This window comes from Bufo bufo, chromosome 1, assembly GCF_905171765.1.
Source record: "Bufo bufo chromosome 1, aBufBuf1.1, whole genome shotgun sequence".
NCBI classification, from domain to species: Eukaryota; Metazoa; Chordata; class Amphibia; order Anura; family Bufonidae; genus Bufo; species Bufo bufo.
The window spans coordinates 646,152,535-646,172,751 of NC_053389.1; the positions used below are offsets into that span (position 1 = coordinate 646,152,535).

At 43.2% G+C, this 20,217-nt stretch overlaps 1 protein-coding gene across 1 annotated transcript in view; it reads left to right on the forward strand.

The window, feature by feature from the left end:
* NEDD4 (NEDD4 E3 ubiquitin protein ligase) overlaps nucleotides 1–20,217 on the forward strand; it is a 205,323-nt gene that overhangs the window by 39,701 nt on the left and 145,405 nt on the right. Inside the window, exon 3 of the mRNA XM_040413915.1 lies at nucleotides 8,419–8,497. Within this exon, the coding sequence (XP_040269849.1) occupies nucleotides 8,419–8,497 (79 nt within the window). The remainder of the gene's footprint in view (nucleotides 1–8,418; nucleotides 8,498–20,217) is intronic.

Below are 20,217 nucleotides of genomic sequence, written 5' to 3' on the forward strand. Positions count from 1 at the left end.
ATCCTCAAGATATGTCATCATTATTACATCAGCCGGGGTTCAAGTCCCAGCACCTCCACAAATCAGCAGTTTCAGGGAACCTCTGTGCTCACCAGAGCTTTGGTGAGAGGAGCTGGCTCCTAGCAGCTTTCCAAACACAGCGCCATTCATTGTACAGCGGCTGGGCTTGGTTTTGCAGCTCAGCCCCATTGTCTTCCATGTGACTAATGTACAATGATGTCACATGTAGGGTTGCACTAGGTATCGTAGTATCGATACCCAATAAGTACTTTTAGATCCGGATCGATTCGATACCGGGTTTTACTATTTCCGATACTAGGCTGTGCAACTGCACAACTGTCACGGCGGTGTCACTGTCTCGGTGTGGTGCGCCTTGACACGTTGCGGTGCATGCCGCTGCCAGGGGCAATGTGTGGTTATTTGCATGTGTGTGATCTGCTCCTGTTTCCCCTGTTCCTTCTCTGGCTGGTGCGTGAGGGGTTAACCACCTGGCTGGGTGGGGTCACTAGGTGCTTCTTATGCCTGTGGCTGGAGGCCAGGAGTCAGTTGTATTCCAGCCTTGGTGTGTGCTGGAGTTATGCTCCTGGTCTGGATTTGCCATCTTCCAGTGTGAGGGCCTCCTAGTGGGACATCCATGTCATCCCGATGTTTCCCCATGTCACCTTCCCTTCCTTTTTTGTTTCCATGTGTGGTGTTGTTTGTATGGGTTGGTGTTTGATGTCTTGTCGTTGTTACATGTCTGGTGTGGTGGTGTTTGTTGTCCCGCATGTTTGCTAGACCCTTCAGAGGGAATATACTTACCCTGGTCCCCGCACTGCCGCTGCTGCTTTTCCCTGTACACGAATACAAACATCCGGTGTGGGGGGAAGGGGGTGGTTGAGCAGACAATGGCAGGCGCGGACAGGGACAAGCCTCCCTGAGGGGCCCGGCACATGGGGGGGGGGGGGGGGGGTGTGTGGCTGTTTATTATATTGGTTAACGCCTTTAACCTGTTAATACAAATGTAAGCGGCGGGTGCCGGTAGTATCACATACTCCGCCAGGGAGCGGGGTAAGTATATTCCCTCTGAGGGGTCCGGCACATGGGGGGCTGTTGTATGATATTGGATAAGCCCTTTAATTATCTTCATTTGTGGCACAGTGCGCCTTCCCCCCTCCAAAAACCCCAGTATTATAAATTATAATCATTGGTGGTGCAGTGCGCCCCCCCCCAGTATAGTCATTGGTGGCAGTGGCCACAGGGTCCCCTCCTCACTGGTGGCAGTGGCAGCTTCTGATCGGAGCCCCAGCAGTGTAATCGCCGTGCTACGATTTGGTTACCATGACAGCCAGGATGCTACTGAAGCCTTGGCTGCCATGGTAACCTCCCTGCTGCTGTGTTCACAAAGCACAGGGCAGCAGGGAGAGTGTAAATTTGTATTCACCCTAATAGAGCTCTATTAGGGTGAATAGGTCAAGGGATTTTAAAAAACCCCACAAATATTAAAATTTTAAATCGCCCCTTTTCCCAATTTTACATCTAAAATATATAAACAATAAAAAAAAATTACATATTACATATCGCCACGTCCGATAAAGTCGAAACTATTAAAAAAAAATATATATATCTACCGTACTATGCGGTGAACACAATAGCAAAAAAAAAAAAAAAGCGCAATTTATTCTGTCTCTGAGTGGGAATGCACCTACAATGTGAATTTCAGACCCCTCCATGATTTCTAAGTGGAAGAACTTTGCAAAATCGCAGGGTGTTCAAATACTTCTGTTCCTCACTGTATTTCTCTAAGGCTAGTTTCACACTAGTGTTCAAAGATCCGGCAGGTGCTATCTGGCTCCGGCATTGCTGGACTCTGCCTGTATGCCCGCCGTCTCCTTGCAGCATTACTTGTCCGGACAGTTCTCAGCATATCTGCTGGGTTGCAGCCTGATTTTTGCCGGTCCGCATTATAGTTAATGTGGCCAATGGGCCTTCAGGCACTTCCGTCAATCCCTGATCCAAAGAGCGCCATCCAGCTGTTCAGGCAGGGCAGTTGGCTGCTATACACATGCAGCGATCACCTCCACACTGAGGACGAGGGATTGCTATCATTTATGTGCCTGCATGCACAACAGCGATTCACTCGTTCATTGAGTGATTGGCTGCACCTTTAGACATGCAGATTGTTGAGAACCAGTGTTCGCAAGGACGTTCGTTCCTGATAATCTGCCAAATATCTGCACATGTAACTCCACTTTAGTAGTAGATTTTCTGTGGAAAATCTGAGCGGCTTATAACAAACTCCTATCAGTATTTTTATTTTTTTATGTCCATGTATTTATACCCACAGTGACTCCACATGTTCATGTATCACTTATATCTTCCTGGATTTTACATAAAGGCAAACCCCTTCCCCTGTTCGGTTTTTACAATGTTTTCTAAACAGACTTAACCCTGTACGTTAACCGTCCAGTCATAGCTATCATCCAGCCATGTCTCAGTCATTTTCCATTATGTCCTCCTCACGCATCACTAATTCCAGTTCAACAATTAGTTCACTCTAGTATACATGTAGTTAAAAGGTTTTTGGTTATTTTTTATTTTAGACTTTTCCTTATCTGTTCTCACCCTCCCTCAATTTTATCTCCAGTTCCATTCCTTAGCCCCAGGTCCCCCTGCACCTTCTTGCCCTCCTTCCAGTCCTTAGTTTAACCGCCTCACGTCCGCCCATAGGATATAAACGTCCTATGGGTGGACGTCTATTTCTGACAGCACGTTTTAAAACGTCCTGTCAGAAATAGCAGCTGCACGCTAATCGTGCAGCTGCTGATCGGGTTGCCCGCTGTCAGTGACAGCAGGGCAACCCAGAGAGGAGGCAGGGACAGTGCCCAGGTGTCCCTGCCTCCACGATCGCTGCAGACACAGCGCTCACCGAGCGCTGTGTCTGCAGAGAAGGAAGCGCACAGCGCTTCCTGTTCCGGTCCGGCGGTCATGTGACCGCCGTGACCGGAGTGTGCAGGAGCTGTGCGAGGTCTCTCAGAGACCTCGATCAGCCCTGCTCTGAGGCTGTACAGCGCAGGATTGCTGCTGTACAGCCTCTATAGGGGTGCATTTGTTCTGTAACTGGGGCTACTATGTCAGCCCCAGTTACAGGAGAAATCAACTGTGAAAAAAAAAATCAAAAGTGAAGTAAATGTCCCCCAGAGGTCTTGTATGACCTTATGGGGGACGAAAAGTGTAAAAAAAAATAAAAAAAATAAAGGGTTGAAAAAATAAAATAAAATAAAGTTTCACATGTAAAAAAAAAAAGTTTCCCAAGTAAGGAATAAAAAAAAAAAATTAAAAATAGAAAAATTAAAATAAAATAGACATATTAGGTATCGCCGCGTCCGTAAAAACCAGCTCTATAAAAGTATCACATGACCTAACCCCTCGGGTGAACACCGTAAAAAAAAACAAAAAAAACCTGTCAAAACAAGCAATTTTTGTCACCTTGCATCACAAAAGGTGCAACACCAAGTGATCAAAAACGCGTATGTCCCACAAAATAGTACCAATAAAACCGTCACCTCATCCCGCAAAAAATGAGCCCCTACATAAGAAAATCTCTTAAAAAATAAAAAAACTATAGCTCTTAGAACATGGAGACACTAAAACATCATTTTTTTGGTTTCAAAAATGCTATTATTGTGTTAAAGTGAAACAAATAAAAAAAAGTATACATATTAGGTATTGCCGCGTCCGTAAAAACCAGCTCTATAAAAATATCAGATGACCTAACCCCTCGGGTGAACACCGTAAAAATAAAAAAATAAAAACTGTGTCAAAACAAGCAATTTTTGTCACCTTGCATCACAAAAGGTGCAACACCAAGTGATCAAAAATGCGTATGTCCCACAAAATAGTACCAATAAAACCGTCACCTCATCCCGCAAAAAATGAGCCCCTACATAAGAAAATCTCTCAAAAAATAAAAAAACTATAGCTCTCAGAACATGGACACATTAAAACATAATTTTTTGGTTTCAAAAATGCTATTATTGTGTAAAACTTTAATAAATGAGAAAAAGTATACATATTAGGTATCGCCACGTCCGTAACAATCTGCTCTATAAAAATGTCACTTGACTGAACCCCTCAGGTGAACGCTGTAAAAATAAATAAATAGAAACTGTGCTAAAACAACCAATTTTTTGGTCACCTTGCCCCATAAAGTGTTATAATGAATGATCAAAAAATCATATGTACCCAAAAATAGTACTAATAAAACTGGCACCTTATCCCCTAGTTTCCAAAATGGGGTCACTTCTTGGGAGTTTCTACTGTAAGGGTGCATCAGGGCGCTTCAAATGGGACATGGCATCTAAAAACCATGTGGAGTTCCTTTTCTTCTGCGCCCTGCCGTGTGCCCATACAGCAGTTTATGACCACATGTGGGGTGTTTCTGTAAACCGCAGAATCTGGGTAATAAATATTGAGTTTTGTTTGGCTGTTAACCATCGATGTGTTAAAGAAAAAAATTGATTAAAATGGAAAATCTGCCAAAAAAGTGAAATTTTAAAATTTGATCTCCATTTTCCTTTAATTCTTGTGGAACGCCTAAAGGGTTAACAAAGTTTGTAAAATCGGGTTTGAATACCTTGAGGGGTGTAGTTTCTACAATGGGGTCATTTATGGGGGTATCCACTATGTAGGCCCCACAAAGTGACTTCAGACCTGAACTGGTCCTTATAAAGTGGATTTTGGCAATTTTCTTAAAAATTTGAAGAATTCCTTCTAAACTTCTAAGCCTTCTAACGTCCTAAAAAAATAAAATGACATTTCCAAAATGATGCCAACATAAAGTAGACATATGGGGAATGTTAAATAATAAATATTTTATGAGGTATCACTTTCTGTTTTAAAAGCAGAGAAATTGAAATTTAGAAAATTGCGAATTTTTCAAATTTTTGGGTAAATTTGGGATTTTTTCATAAATAAAGGTGAAATATTTTGACTCAAATTTATGACTATCATGAAGTACAATGTGTCACGAGAAAACAGTCTCTGAATGACTTGGATAAATAAAGGCGTTCCAAAGTTATTACCACATAAAGTGAGATATGTCAGTTTTGCAAAATTTGGCCTGGTCAGGAAGGGGGCAAAGGGCCCAGATGGGAAGTGGTTAAGCACTTCTCCAACCCTCTAGCCATCTTCTCCCCCAGTACACCTGTACGTTCCCCATTGAGGTGCAGCCCATCGCGACAATAGAGCCTGTAGCCGACAGCAAAGTCATACAGTTCTTCACCCCTCCTTCCTACACCAGTTCTTGAGTCACTTGTTTACATCCTTAATCTCCCGCTGCCTCTCTGCTATGGCTCATGGTACAAGCAGTACGTTTGATGTCCTTGCCCTGAGCTTGTGACCTAAATCCCTGAGATACATTTTAAGGACTTTCCACCTGCCAACGTTCACCATCAACAGCCCCTCCCAGTAATCTATCAACCTGAGACGTGATATGTTGAACTCCAGCACTAAAAAGACAAGACACCATTTGGTAATCCTGGTCTTTGTGACAGATCGCCTACTACCTGCACCTATCTGGCCTGCCCTGCCCTCTTAGTCCCCTCCTTGAAGGAACTGACATTTCCCTGTCCGTGCTAGCCCTGAACTGACATCCCCTTCATCTGTTAACATGGCAGACTTGTTGGTGTGCGTCAGATCACGGCTAGCCTCCCTGACACTCTCCCCTCTACCGTGGCTTCTAACTGCTAGCCAGCTAGCTACTTCACTTTCCAGCACCTCCATACTATCATCCTCTTCCATATTTACCCCAGTGAGTATCTGCTCAGCACAAACTCCATCTTGTATTATCAAGGCATCTTAATCATATAGTTTGATGGTTTAGATCTGGAAACTGGTCTTCCAAACGTGGTTTGTGCACACATTATGCACAGCAGTATGCACCCTCAAATGGCTGTTCAAGTGCATACATTGCACAAAATGTGCACTGGACTGTATTGTAAGTCTACATTCACACGACTGGCCGTCACATGTTTGTTTTTAGAACCAATTGAAGTCAGTAGGACTATTCACATGGCAGTTTTTTTTAATGGTCAGTGAATAACTACTGTCAGGACGTATCTTATTTTCGGCCATTTTCACGGCCAAACAGACCGAATTGAAATCAGTGGGACCATTTCTAACTGCCATTTAGACATGAGTGCACCTGTCTTTAAAAACAGGTACGCTTGGCCTTTTAGGGGTTAAATTAAGGATAATAACAATTATACTCATCTCATCCACTTGCTTGATGGCCTATTCTCAGGATAGGTCATCAATATCAGATTGGCAAAGGTCTGACATCTGGCACCCCTGCCAATCGGCTGTATGAGGAGATGGCGCACGCGGTGTGCACTTGCATTCTCCCGTTTTTTTCCTGCTGCTATGTGTATGGCAAAGCAGCAGCAGATCAGGAAGAGTGAGAAGGGCACAGTCTCCTCATACAGCCAATCGGCAGGGGTGCCGTGTGTCAGACCCCTGCCTATCTGAAATTGATGACCTATCCTGAGAATAGGTCATCAATATGAAAAGCCCGGAGAACCTCTTTAATAATACTGGGGAGCAATAATGAGAACATTGATAATACTGGGGGGCACTATTAGGGGTTTTAATCATACTCGGGGCACTATATGGGGGATTTCAAGTCCAATGGGCACTATATGGGACATTATGTATACAGAGGGTGGAATAAAAAAATAAAAATAAAAAGGCAATTCAATTCATCCATTTTTTTTTTTTTTTTTTTTTTTAATGGTCATTAAAAACTGCCAGAAAATTGCTGCAAAAATGGTGATGAAAAACTGGCTGTGTAGGTTTTAATGCCCATTTTCTTTCACCATCGTGTAAATGTAGCCTTAATTATAGAGCAGATAATTACGAACTGATTACACAAATAAAAAATGGTAAATTATTCAAATGCAATTAAACAGATAAACAAATGAATAAATGCAGTTGATTTCCTTCTAAAGTCCCAGAATCTCAAATCACTTAATCTCAAGTCACACACCTCAGGCTAAATAGATGAAAACACGCTTGTCTGCTCCCACATTCACTCGACTGTTTGCTTGTGAAGCTGCTTTTTTCCAATCAGCTGCAACACACTCTGCAGACTATTCCTCTGGATTCAAAGGCTTGTTAAAAAAAAAAAAGTTAAACATCTGCTTTTGAAAACTAATCTTCATGCAACCAATTAGGTAGGTGCGCTGGAGGCTTGTAGATGACGATTTACGTTTTTTGCATGGTGCAAAACAAGGTGGCAATGGAGGCTGGAGTGGAGGTCTACCCTCTTCATCGAGGTGTCCCACATATTTCTCAGATGGAATGATAGCCGGAGATGGGTCTGGGGACCACATGGGCAATGCAATGAAGAGACCTTCAGAAGGGAACATCACACCAATCCTACTCCTGGGATTATGGTGTGGGGTGGCATAATGTACAGTAGCCAGATCCCTTGTTGTTACATTGATTTTTGTCTTGGAATCAGTGGTACAGCCGCTTCTCCACAGGAAAGTGCCAGGCTTCATGTTGCTCATGCTACTGTGAGCAGCCTGCTTGCCCTAAAAGTGGAACCACAGCCTGCAGCGTCTATGAACGTATCTTCCATCAAGCACGTCTAGGACATCATTGGTTGGCAATTGCAAAGGGTGCTGCCAGCGGTGGATCTTGATGATTTGAATTCCCAAGTGCATTTGGAGTGGCAGAACATTCCTCAGACAACCATTAAAGGGGTTTTATGACTTTTTTTTATTTATTTTTTATACTGATGACCTATTCTTTGGATAGGCTGTCAGTATCTGATCAGTGGGGGTCCGCAGATCAGCTATTTTAAAAGACTGCAGCACTCCTGTGAGCGCCACAGCCTTCTCACGACTTACCCTAGGCCAGTGACATCCCATTTATTGGTCACGAGGCCTAGGCGCTGCTCAGTCCCATTCAAGTGAATAAGGCTTAGCTGCGATACCAAGTACGGCGCTGTGCTTGGTAAGCTGTGAAGAGGCATCTCTGCTGTCTCCTCGAACAGTTGATTGGTGGGTTCCCAGGTGTCGGACCCCCTCCAATCAGACACTGATGATGTATCCTGAAGATGGGTCATCAGTATGAAAAAAAAAGTCAGAAACCCCTTTAATAACCTCATTGATAGGTGGGCTGCATGTAGCCAATGCATATACAGTAAGTGCATGCAGTTCTGCATCTGGTGCACATTCTCAGTGCTGCATAAATGGAGATGTTTTGAACATTTTGTTCCCATTTTTTTTTTGCCATTTGCAAGACTTTTCCTTTTAGTATTGCAATTTTACTGTTGAGTGTATATATACGTATCCAGTCTTAACCATATGATATCCCATTAGTTCTGCCAGTGTGTATACTGTCTATAACAATACTTTTATCACTTTGTTTCAGTGATCCTTATGTGAAATTAACAATTTATGATGCAACAAATGGAATATTGACAAGTATCCAAACAAAAACTGTTAAAAAGGTAAGTTATTTAATATTTTAAATTGTTTATAATTTGGTACTTAAAGAACATCTATCAGCAGATTTGTCCCAATGAAACTGGCTGACCTGTTGCATGTGCGCTTGGCAGCTGAGGGTATCTGTGTCCGATGTTCATATGTGCCCACATGGCTGCTAAAGATTGTTGATATTATGCAAATGAGCCTCTAGAAGCAAAGGGGGAGTTGCTGTTACTCCTCTGAAACTGCTGTGCACTCTCCACTTTGATTGACTGGGCCAGGTTTGATGATGTTTTCACTGCCTGACCCTGTCCATCGAAGTGCGGGAGTTGCAGAGAGCAGAGCTTCTAGGACAGTGACGCCCCCATTGCTCCTAAAGCCTCAGTTGCACATATTAAAACATCATTTTTTCCGTACGCCTCCCCAACGGCACTAAGCAGGAGGGTACCCCGCCTCCCATGGACAGGAAACAGAGAACAAAGTTTAAAAGCCTCCTACCCTTTACCTTCTCCAGTTGTTTCCTGTCCCTCGGGATGAGGTAGAGAACTAGCGGGTTCCCCTGCTGTCCTTCGCTCAGCCTTTTGGTAAGTATTCCCTGGCATCCAGGATGGCTGTAGCAGAGCAGCGGAGTTCGGGGACGAGAGATGGTTCCCGCCGCTTGCTTTGGCGTAAGTCCTTCTTTTCAGGGCAGCCCCGGGCAGCAACGGCTCATATAGGAGCCTACAGAGGGGACGGACGACACGCGAGACTCTGTTGGGCTGAAATCTTGCAAGATCGGGTCACATGGTCACGACAGATACCGCGAGACTTCCCGGCCATACCATGTGACCAGGAAGTAGTTAAGAAGGCGATATGGAGATCCGGACGCCGTACAGAGCATTTTGGCGTTCCGGATTAGACACTCACTATATCGCTCCCCATGGAGAAGCCATCCGATACCCCTAAGGCCCTCAGCCCGGTAAGCCTCCTCTTGGGAGAGAATTATATTTCTATCTTCACATTTGTGCCACTGTTTTGGTTCACTGGTGGAGGTTCCCCACTCATTTCCTACTCCTTAGTTAGGAGGAGTTTTCTGTGCTTTCAGAGCAGAGATGCCGGACGGAGTGGGGAAACTGCGCAGAAAAAGAAATGTGCGATCTGTAAAAAGCAGTTGGCAGGTCACAGTAAGAGACCTATCTGCCAGAAATGCACAGACAAGATTATGTCTGAAGAGGCCCCTTCTTTGGTGGATAATCTGAGAACCATCATTAGAGCTGAAGTCAGTTCGGCCGTTGAGGCAAAAATAGCCTCCCTACCCCAGAAACCCTCCACCTCCAGATCTAATATATAAACCCCAGATGGATTGGAACCTGGAGGTAGCAGAAGAAATGGATTCTTCTGAGTCAGCCTCTTCCTGGATGAAGCAGGCAGACCCCTGTGTTCAATAGAAGAAACAGACTCTCTTCTAAAGGCGATTTAGATCCACTTTAAACATTGAGGAGTCAAGAGGGATCTGGTCCGTTCAAGATCAGATATTCAAGGGTCTAGGAGATAGGAAGAAAATAGTTTTTCCGGTCCATGACAACATTAAAAGACGTATTTCTGAAGAGTGGAAGGATCCTAATAAAAGGGCTGGTACTTCTAAAGTATTTAAAAGGAAATATCCCTTTAATGAGGAGGATTCAGCCCACTGGGATTAGACTCCCAAGGTAGATGTGCCAATAGCCAGAATAAAAAAAAAAACATCCCTGCCATTTGAAGACGTGGGGCTCTTAAAACGCTATAGATAAAAAATGCGAATCTGTTCTAAAAAGATATAGAAAGGCTGAGCACTCTCCCAATGGACCACACAAAGACTAATTCAAAAATATGATATTTATTACACCAATATATAGATCAAGTTTAAAAATAGAATAAACAATCTAACAAAATACACAAAAAAAAAAAAAAAAATTCAATATTAAAAATATTCAGATTAAGAGCAACATCAACAATAAATAACTGGATATGAAATGGCATGCAAAAGGGGGCTTAGTGCAACTCGAGTAAATGAATATGTCCTGATTGAGTATAAAATCGATGGCAATTCGATGTTAAATGATCGACAATGTGAAGATTAGTTTATATCGAATAAATGTTCTAATATTCAGAATAAATGTCCGGACTAAAATTCGATATTTACTTTCGATTGTTCTTTTCAATTATAACCACATATTCGGTCAGTATCCCCTGTATGGCAAAATCAAAATTCACATTGTCGATCATTTAACATCGAATTGCCATCGATTTTATACTCAATCAGGACATATTCATTTACCCGAGTTGCACTAAGCCCCCTTTTGCATGCCATTGCATATCCAGTTATTTATTGTTGATGTTGCTCTTAATCTGAATATTTTTAATATTGAAATTTTTTTTTTATTTTGTTATGTTTATTCTATTTTTAAACTTGATCTATATATTGGTGTAATAAATATAATATTTTTGAATTAGTCTTTGTGTGGTCCATTGGGAGAGTGCTCAGCCTTTCTATATATTTTATATTCTCCTTTTGACTGGGTGAGTCATCAGGCTTAGTAGCACCCACTCATAGCTACAGGCGTTAGAGAGCCACCATACTCTTTACATTATTTACACTCTGTTCTAAAAAGATCCTGGGAATCTAATACCGCTATGTGAAGACCAAGCATTGCAGCTACTTACACAGCTAGGTCCTTATCCTTGTGGTTGTCGCAGCTGGAGGAACATTTGGTCTCAGGCACCCATTTTATCTTCCCTGCCGATTTTGAAACAAGCTTCAAATTTTTTAGCTGACGCTTCTGCGGACTTGGTTAAATTATCCGCTAGATCTGCAGCTCTTTCAAATCCGGCAAGGAGGTCTGTTTGGTTAAGATCCTGGACAGGGGATACTGCTTCCAAAAATAGACTTTGTGGTATCCCCTGTGAAGGAGACAGACTTTTTGGTTCAGTTTTGGATGACATTCTGGAAAAAGCTACCGATAGGAAAAAAGGGTTCCCGACTGAGACCAAGTTCTTCCAGCAGCGGCGGTCATTTCGAAACCAAAAAAGGGGGAGGCAAGAACAGAGAAAAAAGGATAGCTCAGGTTCATGGCAGCCATCAAAAGGTAGAGGTAGAGGATTCCTCTTTAACCAGGATAAATCTTCTAAGCAGTCAAGTTTATGATGCCAGAGTTCCTGTGGGGGAGGAGACTAAAAAAGTTCCGCACGGCATGGGAAGGAATCTCAAACTCCCCTTGGATTCTGGACATAATCAATCAGGGATACAAGCTAGAATATTCCTCACCCCCTCCAGAGAGGTTTGTAATAAACAAGAAACTAAGAGTAGATCACCATCTCTTAGAATCTCAGATTCTCTTCTTGTTACAGAAAGAAACAGTTATTCCAGTCCCAGAAGACCAGATAGGCACAGGCTTCTATTCCCCAATATTCCTAGTAAAATAAAAACGAACGCCTCCTTCAGAGCTATTATCAACCTAAAATATCTCAACAGGTTCATCCAATACAAATAATTCAAGATGGAGACACTGAAATCAACAATCAATTTGTTAACCCAGGATTGCTACATGGTAGCGCTCGACTTAACAGACACCTATTACCATGTACCAATTTATCAAAAACATCAGAAATATCTACGATTCACAGTATTCTTGGAAGATCACCTTCTACATCTACAGTTTCAAGTTCTACCTTTCGGCCTAGCATCAGCTCCCAGGGTATTTACAAAAACGGAGATATCACGTTTTTTTCATCAGAAGGAGATCATTTTTATCCCATACCTAGACGATTTCCTCATTTCAGCATCCTCAGATACTTCTGCAAGATCATCTGAGGACTGTTCTAAATGTCCTCCAGTCTCTGGGCTGGAAGTTGAATTTGGAAAAAATCGTATCTAATACACACCAGAGTAAAGGTATTTTTGGGGATACAGATGGATTCCTATCAAATGATCTCCTTTCTTCCAGAATCAAAGAAGAAAGACCTCATTTCAAAGATCTCCGCTTTTCAGCAGCTCAAAAAGGTTTCCTTCAGGAGGATCATGAAAATTCTGGGGCTTATGACTTCAACAATTCCGGCAGTCAAGTGGGCTCAGTTCCACGGAAGACCCTTGCAGAATTTTCTCCTGAAACATTGGAACAGAAGTTCACTGTCACTGGACAGGTCTGTGACCCTCTCCCCGAAAGTCAAAGCTCCCTATATCGGTGGCTGAACATGTCGAACCTGAACCAGGGAGTTCCTTGGCGGACCACAAATCAGGTGGTCATAACAACGGACGCAAGCAGGTCAGGTTGGGGGGCCCACTGCAAAGAGCAACTAGTATAGGGAACATGGGACCCAGACATTCTCCCATTATCCTCAAACGCAAAGGTGCTATTGGCAGTATTTTTGCCTCTACGGGCCTTTTTACCAGTCATTCACTTCCAGAATGTCAAGATCCTCTCAGACAACAGCACTACTGTTGTATATCTAAACAAGCAGGGGGGCACGAGAAGCAGGACTCTGTGCCAGATTGCATCCCTGATTTTGTTCCTGGGCCGAGACGCACATAGTCAATCTCCTCAATCCATCTAAGAGGAGAAGAGAACATTCTAGCAGACTTCCTGAGCCGAAGGAGGTTATTCCCAGGAGAGTGGAGCCTCAAGAGATCATCTTTTTAAAAATTTGCAGCAAATGGGTACATCCGAAGGTGGATCTTTTCGCTTCTCAGAGAAAAGAACAAACAGATCTTTTTTATTCCCTCTCATTCAGGGACAACCCAACGAGAGTGGATGCCTTGGCCGCCATATCTTCTATATGCCTTCCCACCAATCCAGTTAATCCCCAAAGTCCTGACAAAGATTGCAGAAGAACGTTCACGTAATCCTGATTGCCCCATTTTGGCCAAAAAGGGCATGGTTTCCCCTACTTCTGAGTCTTTCCAGAAAGAGGTACTGGATTCTTCCTCAGATCCCAGACCTTCTGCTGCAAGGACCGGCCTGGCACCCAACAATCAGCCAGTTAAGGCGTGATCTGTTCAGACAAAGTGTAAGTAAAATACAGTACAATACACTATATAGTGCACTGTATTATACAGACATCAGACCCACTGGATCTTCAAGAACCAAGTGGGTCTGGGTCAAAAAATTTTTTTTAAAAAAAGTGAAAAAAGTAAAGATAAAAAAAACAAAACATTTATCAATAAATAAAAAAAATAAAATAATAATACACTACACATATTAGGTATCGCCGCGTCCGTAACGACCTGATCTATAAAACGGTCATGTTACTTTCCCCGCACGGTGAACGCCATAAAAAAATAAAAATAAAAACTGAGGAAATTGAAATTTTGCCCACCTTAGGGCTCTTTCACACCTGCGTTCTTTTCTTCCGGGATAGAGTTCCGTCGTCGGGGCTCTATGCCGGAAGAATCCTGATCAGTTTTATCCTAATGCATTCTGAATGGAGTGAAATCCGTTCAGGATGCATCAGGATGTCTTCAGTTCCGGAACGGAACGTTTTTTGGCCGGAGAAAATACTGCAGCATGCTGCGCTTTTTGTTCCGGCCAAAAATCCTGAAGACTTGCCGCAAGGCCGGATCCGGAATTAATGCCCATTGAAAGGCATTGATCCGGATCCGGCCTTAAGCTAAACGTCGTTTCGGCGCATTGCCGGATCCGACGTTTAGCTTTTTCTGAATGGTTACCATTGCTGCCGGGACGCTAAAGTCCTGTCTGCCATGGTAAAGTGTAGCGGGGAGCAGGCGAGCAGCATACTTACCGTCCGTGCGGCTCCCGGGGCGCTCCAGAGTGACATCAGGGCGCCCCATGCGCATGGATCACGTGATCGCATGGCACATCATCCATGCGCATGGGGCGCTCTGACGTCATTCTGGAGCACCCTGGGAGCCGCGCGGACTGTAAGTATACCGCTCCCCCGCTCCCCGCTCCTACTATGGCAACCAGGACTTTAATAGCGTCCTGGCTGCCATAGTAACACTGAAAGCATTTTGAAGACGGATCCGTCTTCAAATGCTTTCAGTACACTTGCGTTTTTCCGGATCCGGCGTGTAATTCCGGCAAGTGGAGTACACGCCGGATCCGGACAACGCAAGTGTGAAAGAGGCCTTACTTCCCAAAAAAGATAATAAAAGTGATAAAAAAAAGTCGCATGTACGCCAAAATAGTACCAATCAAACCGTCATCTCATCCCGCAAAAATCATACCCTACCCAAGATAATTGCCCAAAAACTGAAAAAACTATGGCTCTTAGACTATGGAAACACTAAAACATGATTTTTTTTGTTTCAAAAATGAGATCATTGTGTAAAACTTACATAAATAAAAATAAAAAATACATATTAAATATCGCCGCGTCCGTATCGACCGGCTCTATAAAAATATCACATGACCTAACCCCTTAAGTGAACACCGTAAAAAAATTAAAATAAAAACTGTGTAAAAAAAAGCCATTTTTTGTCATCTTACATCACAAAAAGTGTAATAGCAAGCGATCAAAAAGTCATATGCAACCCAAAATAGTGCTAATCAAACCGTCATCTCATCCCACAAAAAATGAGACCCTACCTAAGATAATCGCCCAAAAAATGAAAAAACTATGGCTCTCAGACTATGGAAACACTAAAACATGATTTTTTTTTGTTTCAAAAATGAAATCATTGTGTAAAACTTACACAAATAAAAAGATTGTATACATATTAGGTATCGCCACGTCCGTGACGACCTGCTCTATAAAAATACCACATGATCTAACCTGTCAGATGAATGTTGTAAATAACAAAAAAAAACAACTGTGCCAAAACAGCTATTTCTTGTTACCTTGCCTCACAAAAAGTGTAATATAGAGCAACCAAAAATCATATGTACCCTAAACTAGTACCAACAAAACTTCCACCCTATCCCGTAGTTTCTAAAATGGGGTCACTTTTTTGGAGTTTCTACTCTAGGGGTGCATCAGGGGGGCTTTAAATGGGACATGGTGTCCAAAAAACCTGTCTAGCAAAATCTGCCTTCCAAAAACCGTATGGCGTTCCTTTCCTTCTGTGCCCTGCCGTGTGCCCGTACAGAAGTTTACGACCACATATGGGGTGTTTCTGTAAACTACAGAATCAGGGCCATAAATATTGAGTTTTGTTTGGCTGTTAACCCTTGCTTTGTAACTGGAAAAAATATATAAAAATTTAAAATCTGCCAAAAAAGTGAAATTTTTAAATTGTATCTCTATTTTCCATTAATTCTTGTGGAATACCTTGAGGGGTGTAGTTTCTTAGATGGGGTCACTTTTTTGGAGTTTCTACTCTAGGGGTGCATCAGGGGGGCTTCAAATGGGACATGGTGTCAAAAAAAAAAGTCTAGCAAAATCTGCCTTCCAAAACCCATATGGCGTTCCCCTCCTTCTATGTCCTCCCGTTTAGCCAAACAGTAGTTTAGGACCACATATGGGGTGTTTTTGCAAACTACAGAATCAGGGCAACCCATATTGAGTTTTGTTTGGCAGTTAACCCTTGCTTTGTACCTGGGAAAAAATTTATTATTTTGGAAAATTTTCCCAAAAAATCGAAATTCTTAAATTTTACGTCCATTTGCCATGAAGTCTTGTGGAAGACATAAAGGGTTAACAAAGTTTGTAAAATCATTTTTGAATACCTTGAGGGGTGTATTTTCTAAAATGGGGTCATTTTTGGACGGTTTCTATTACGTAAGCCTAACAAAGTGACTTCAGACCTGAACTGGTCCATAAAAAGTGGGATTTGGAAAATTTCGGAAAAATTTCAAAATTTGCTTCTAAACTTCTAAGCTATGTAACATCCCCAAAAAATAAAATATCATTCCCAAAATGATACAAACATGAAGTAGACATATGGGGAATGTAAAGTCATCACAATTTTTGGGGGTATTACTATGTATTACAAAAGTAGAGAAACTGAAACTTTGAAATTTGCTAATTTTTCCAAATTTTTGGTAAATTTGGTATTTTTTTTTATGCAAAAAATTAAACTTTTTTGACCCAATTTTAGCAGTGTCATGAAGTACAATATGTGACGAAAAAATTATCTCAGAACGGCCTGGGTAAGTAAAAGCGTTTTAAAGTTTTCAGCACTTAAAGTGACACTGGTGAGATTTGCAAAAAATTGCCTGGTCCTTAAAGGGCTTCTGTCACCCCACTAAAGTGAATTATTTTTTTTTTGGGCTAGTTAAATTAGTTATATTGCGATATATGACAATATAATTGTGTTACTTACTTTGATCCAGCAGTTTCTGCAAAAATCGAAGTTTTATAATATGTAAATTCGGTCTCTACCAGCAAGTAGGGCGGCTACTTGCTGGTAGCTGCTGCAGAAATCCGCCCCCTCGTCCTGTTGATTGACAGGGCCAGCCGGGATCTCCTCCTCCGGCCGGCCCTGTCGGCATTTCAAAAATCGCGCGCCTGTGTTCATTCGGCGCAGGCGCTCTGAGATGAGGAGGCTCGTCTCCTCAGCACTCCCTCAGTGCGCCTGCGCCGATGACGTCACCGAAATAGAAGACGTCATCGGCGCAGGCGCACTGAGGGAGTGCTGAGGAGACGAGCCTCCTCATCTCAGAGCGCCTGCGCCGAATGAACACAGGCGCGCGATTTTTGAAATGCCGACAGGGCTGGCTGGAGGAGGAGATCCCGGCTGGCCCTGTCAATCAACAGGACGAGGGGGCGGATTTCTGCAGCTGCTACCAGCAAGTAGCCGCCCTACTTGCTGGTAGAGACCGAATTTACATATTATAAAACTTCGTTTTTTGCAGAAACTGCTGGATCAAAGTAAGTAACACAATTATATTGTCATATATCGCAATATAACTAATTTAACTAGCCCAAAAAAAAAAATTCACTTTAGTGGGGTGACAGAAGCCCTTTAAGGTGAAATAGGGCTGTGTCCTTAAGGGGTTAAGGGGGCAAGTAGACTGCATGCTGTTCATAGATCTACGATCCCTCCCTGGGATCTTAACCTAATCCTTTCTGTCTTAATGGATCATCTATTTGAGCCTCTTGACTAAATCTCTCTCAGACTCCTATCTCTAAAAACAGCCTTTCTTATAGCCATCACCTCGGCTAGGAGAATCATAGAAATTCAAGCCTTGTCCTGTAGGCCTCCATATCTTAATATTTCGGAAGACAGAATAGTGCTAAGACACGAGCTTTCTTTCTTACCAAAAGTGTTCCTGAAATTTCACTGTCAACAGGAAATCTCGTTGCCTACATTCTGCGCCCAAGCAAAATCATCTAAGGAAGCGAAGTTTCATCATTTGGATGTGCGTAGATGTGTGCTGTCTTATCTAGATTCTACGAAAGAACTAAGGAAAACAGACCCTTTGCTCTTTCAGTACGCAGGACAAAATAAGGGACAGGCAGCCTCTAAAGCTACCATCGCTCGCTGGATTAAAATGACTATCCTCAAAGCATGGCATATAAAGAAAAAGGACTCTCTCCACCACCTGAATTAAAAGCCCATTCCACAAGAGCAGTGTCGGCCTCTTGGCCAGAAAATGCCTCAGCTTCTTTGTCTCAAATCTGCCAGGCAGCAACCTGGTCTAGTCCATCAACTTTTTTCAATCACTATAGGCTGGATGTACAGTCTAACAGGGACTTGTCCTTCGGACGAAAAGTTCTGTCTGCAGTAGTCCCTCCCTAGCCTGATTTCTTTGTTAATCCTCCTGCTTAGTGCAGTTGGGGAGGCGTACGGAAAAGATTAAGATTACTCTTACCGGTAATTGGATTTTCCGTATAGCCTCCACAACGGCATAGTTTTTTTCCCCCACCTTGATACTTTTCGATTGTTATGTGCTAATGAATGAAAAAAAATGTTTCTCTCCCAAAATAAAAGTCTTGTTTTCTTCAGTATCATCCTGAGTTCTTAGGTATTTACTGGAGAAGGTAAAGGGGAGGAGGCTTTTAAACTTTGTTCTCTGTTGTTTCCTGTCCCTGGGAGACGGGGTACCCTCCTGCTTAGTGCCGTTGTGGAAGCTATACGGAAAATCCAATTACCGGTAAGAGTAATCTTCATCATTCTAAGTAATGCGGGTACATATGAACATGAGACCAACATAGATGCTTTCAGCTGCCAGGTGCACGAGTAACAGGTCAGCCAGTTTCATAGGTACAAATCTGCTGACGGATGCCCCTTTAAAGCATTAATACTAGTTATTAAAAAAGAAAAAGCACATGTTTTTTGCATATAGTGTTCCCAAATACATAAAAATAGCATAAAGTGTAGAAACACAGTCGGCACTACTCAACGTGGTTTAATGTCTAGCAGGAATCACACCCATACGATCTGTCTTGCAGTGTTTATGGTGGTGCTCAGCTTAATATAATGTTGAATCGCAGTTTTTTTGAAAGAGGAACAGAGAAATAGCGGCACTCACCATATATACACTGCTCAAAAAAATAAAGGGAACACTTAAACAACACAATGTAACTCCAAGTCAGTCAAGTCAGTCACACTTCTGTGAAATCAAACTGTCCACTTAGGAAGCATCAATTTCACATGCTGTTGTGCAAATGGGATAGACAACAGGTGGAAATTATAGGCAATTAGCAAGACACCCCCAATAAAGGAGTGGTTCTGCAGGTAGTGACCACAGACCACTTCTCAGTTCCTATGCTTCCTGGCTGATGTTTTGGTCACTTTTGAATGCTGGCAGTGCTTTCACTCTAGTGGTAGCATGAGACGGAGTCTACAACCCACACAAGTGGCTCAGGTAGTGCAGCTTATCCAGGATGGCACATCAATGCGAGCTGTGGCAAGAAGGTTTGCTGTGTCTGTCAGCGTAGTGTCCAGAGCATGGAGGCGCTACCAGGAGACAGGCCAGTACATCAGGAGACGTGGAGGAGGCCGTAGGAGGGCAACAACCCAGCAGCAGGACCGCTACCTCCGCCTTTGTGCAAGGAGGAACAGGAGGAGCACTGCCAGAGCCCTGCAAAATGACCTCCAGCAGGCCACAAATGTGCATGTGTCTGCTCAAACGGTCAGAAACAGACTCCATGAGGGTGATATGAGGGCCCGACGTCCACAGGTGGGGGTTGTGCTTACAGCCCAACACCGTGCAGGACGTTTGGCATTTGCCAGAGAACACCAAGATTGGCAAATTCGCCACTGGTGCCCTGTGCTCTTCACAGATGAAAGCAGGTTCACACTGAGCACATGTGACAGACGTGACAGAGTCTGGAGACGCCGTGGAGAACGTTCTGCTGCCTGCAACATCCTCCAGCATGACCGGTTTGGCATTGGGTCAGTAATGGTGTGGGGTGGCATTTCTTTGGAGGGCCGCACAGCCCTCCATGTGCTCGCCAGAGGTAGCCTGACTGCCATTAGGTACCGAGATGAGATCCTCAGACCCCTTGTGAGACCATATGCTGGTGCGGTTGGCCCTGGGTTCCTCCTAATGCAAGACAATGCTAGACCTCATGTGGCTGGAGTGTGTCAGCAGTTCCTGCAAGACGAAGGCATTGATGCTATGGACTGGCCCGCCCGTTCCCCAGACCTGAATCAAATTGAGCACATCTGGGACATCATGTCTCGCTCTATCCACCAACGTCATGTTGCACCACAGACTGTCCAGGAGTTGGCAGATGCTTTAGTCCAGGTCTGGGAGGAGATCCCTCAGGAGACCGTCCGCCACCTCATCAGGAGCATGCACAGGCGTTGTAGGGAGGTCATACAGGCACGTGGAGGCCACACACACTACTGAGCCTCATTTTGACTTGTTTTAAGGACATT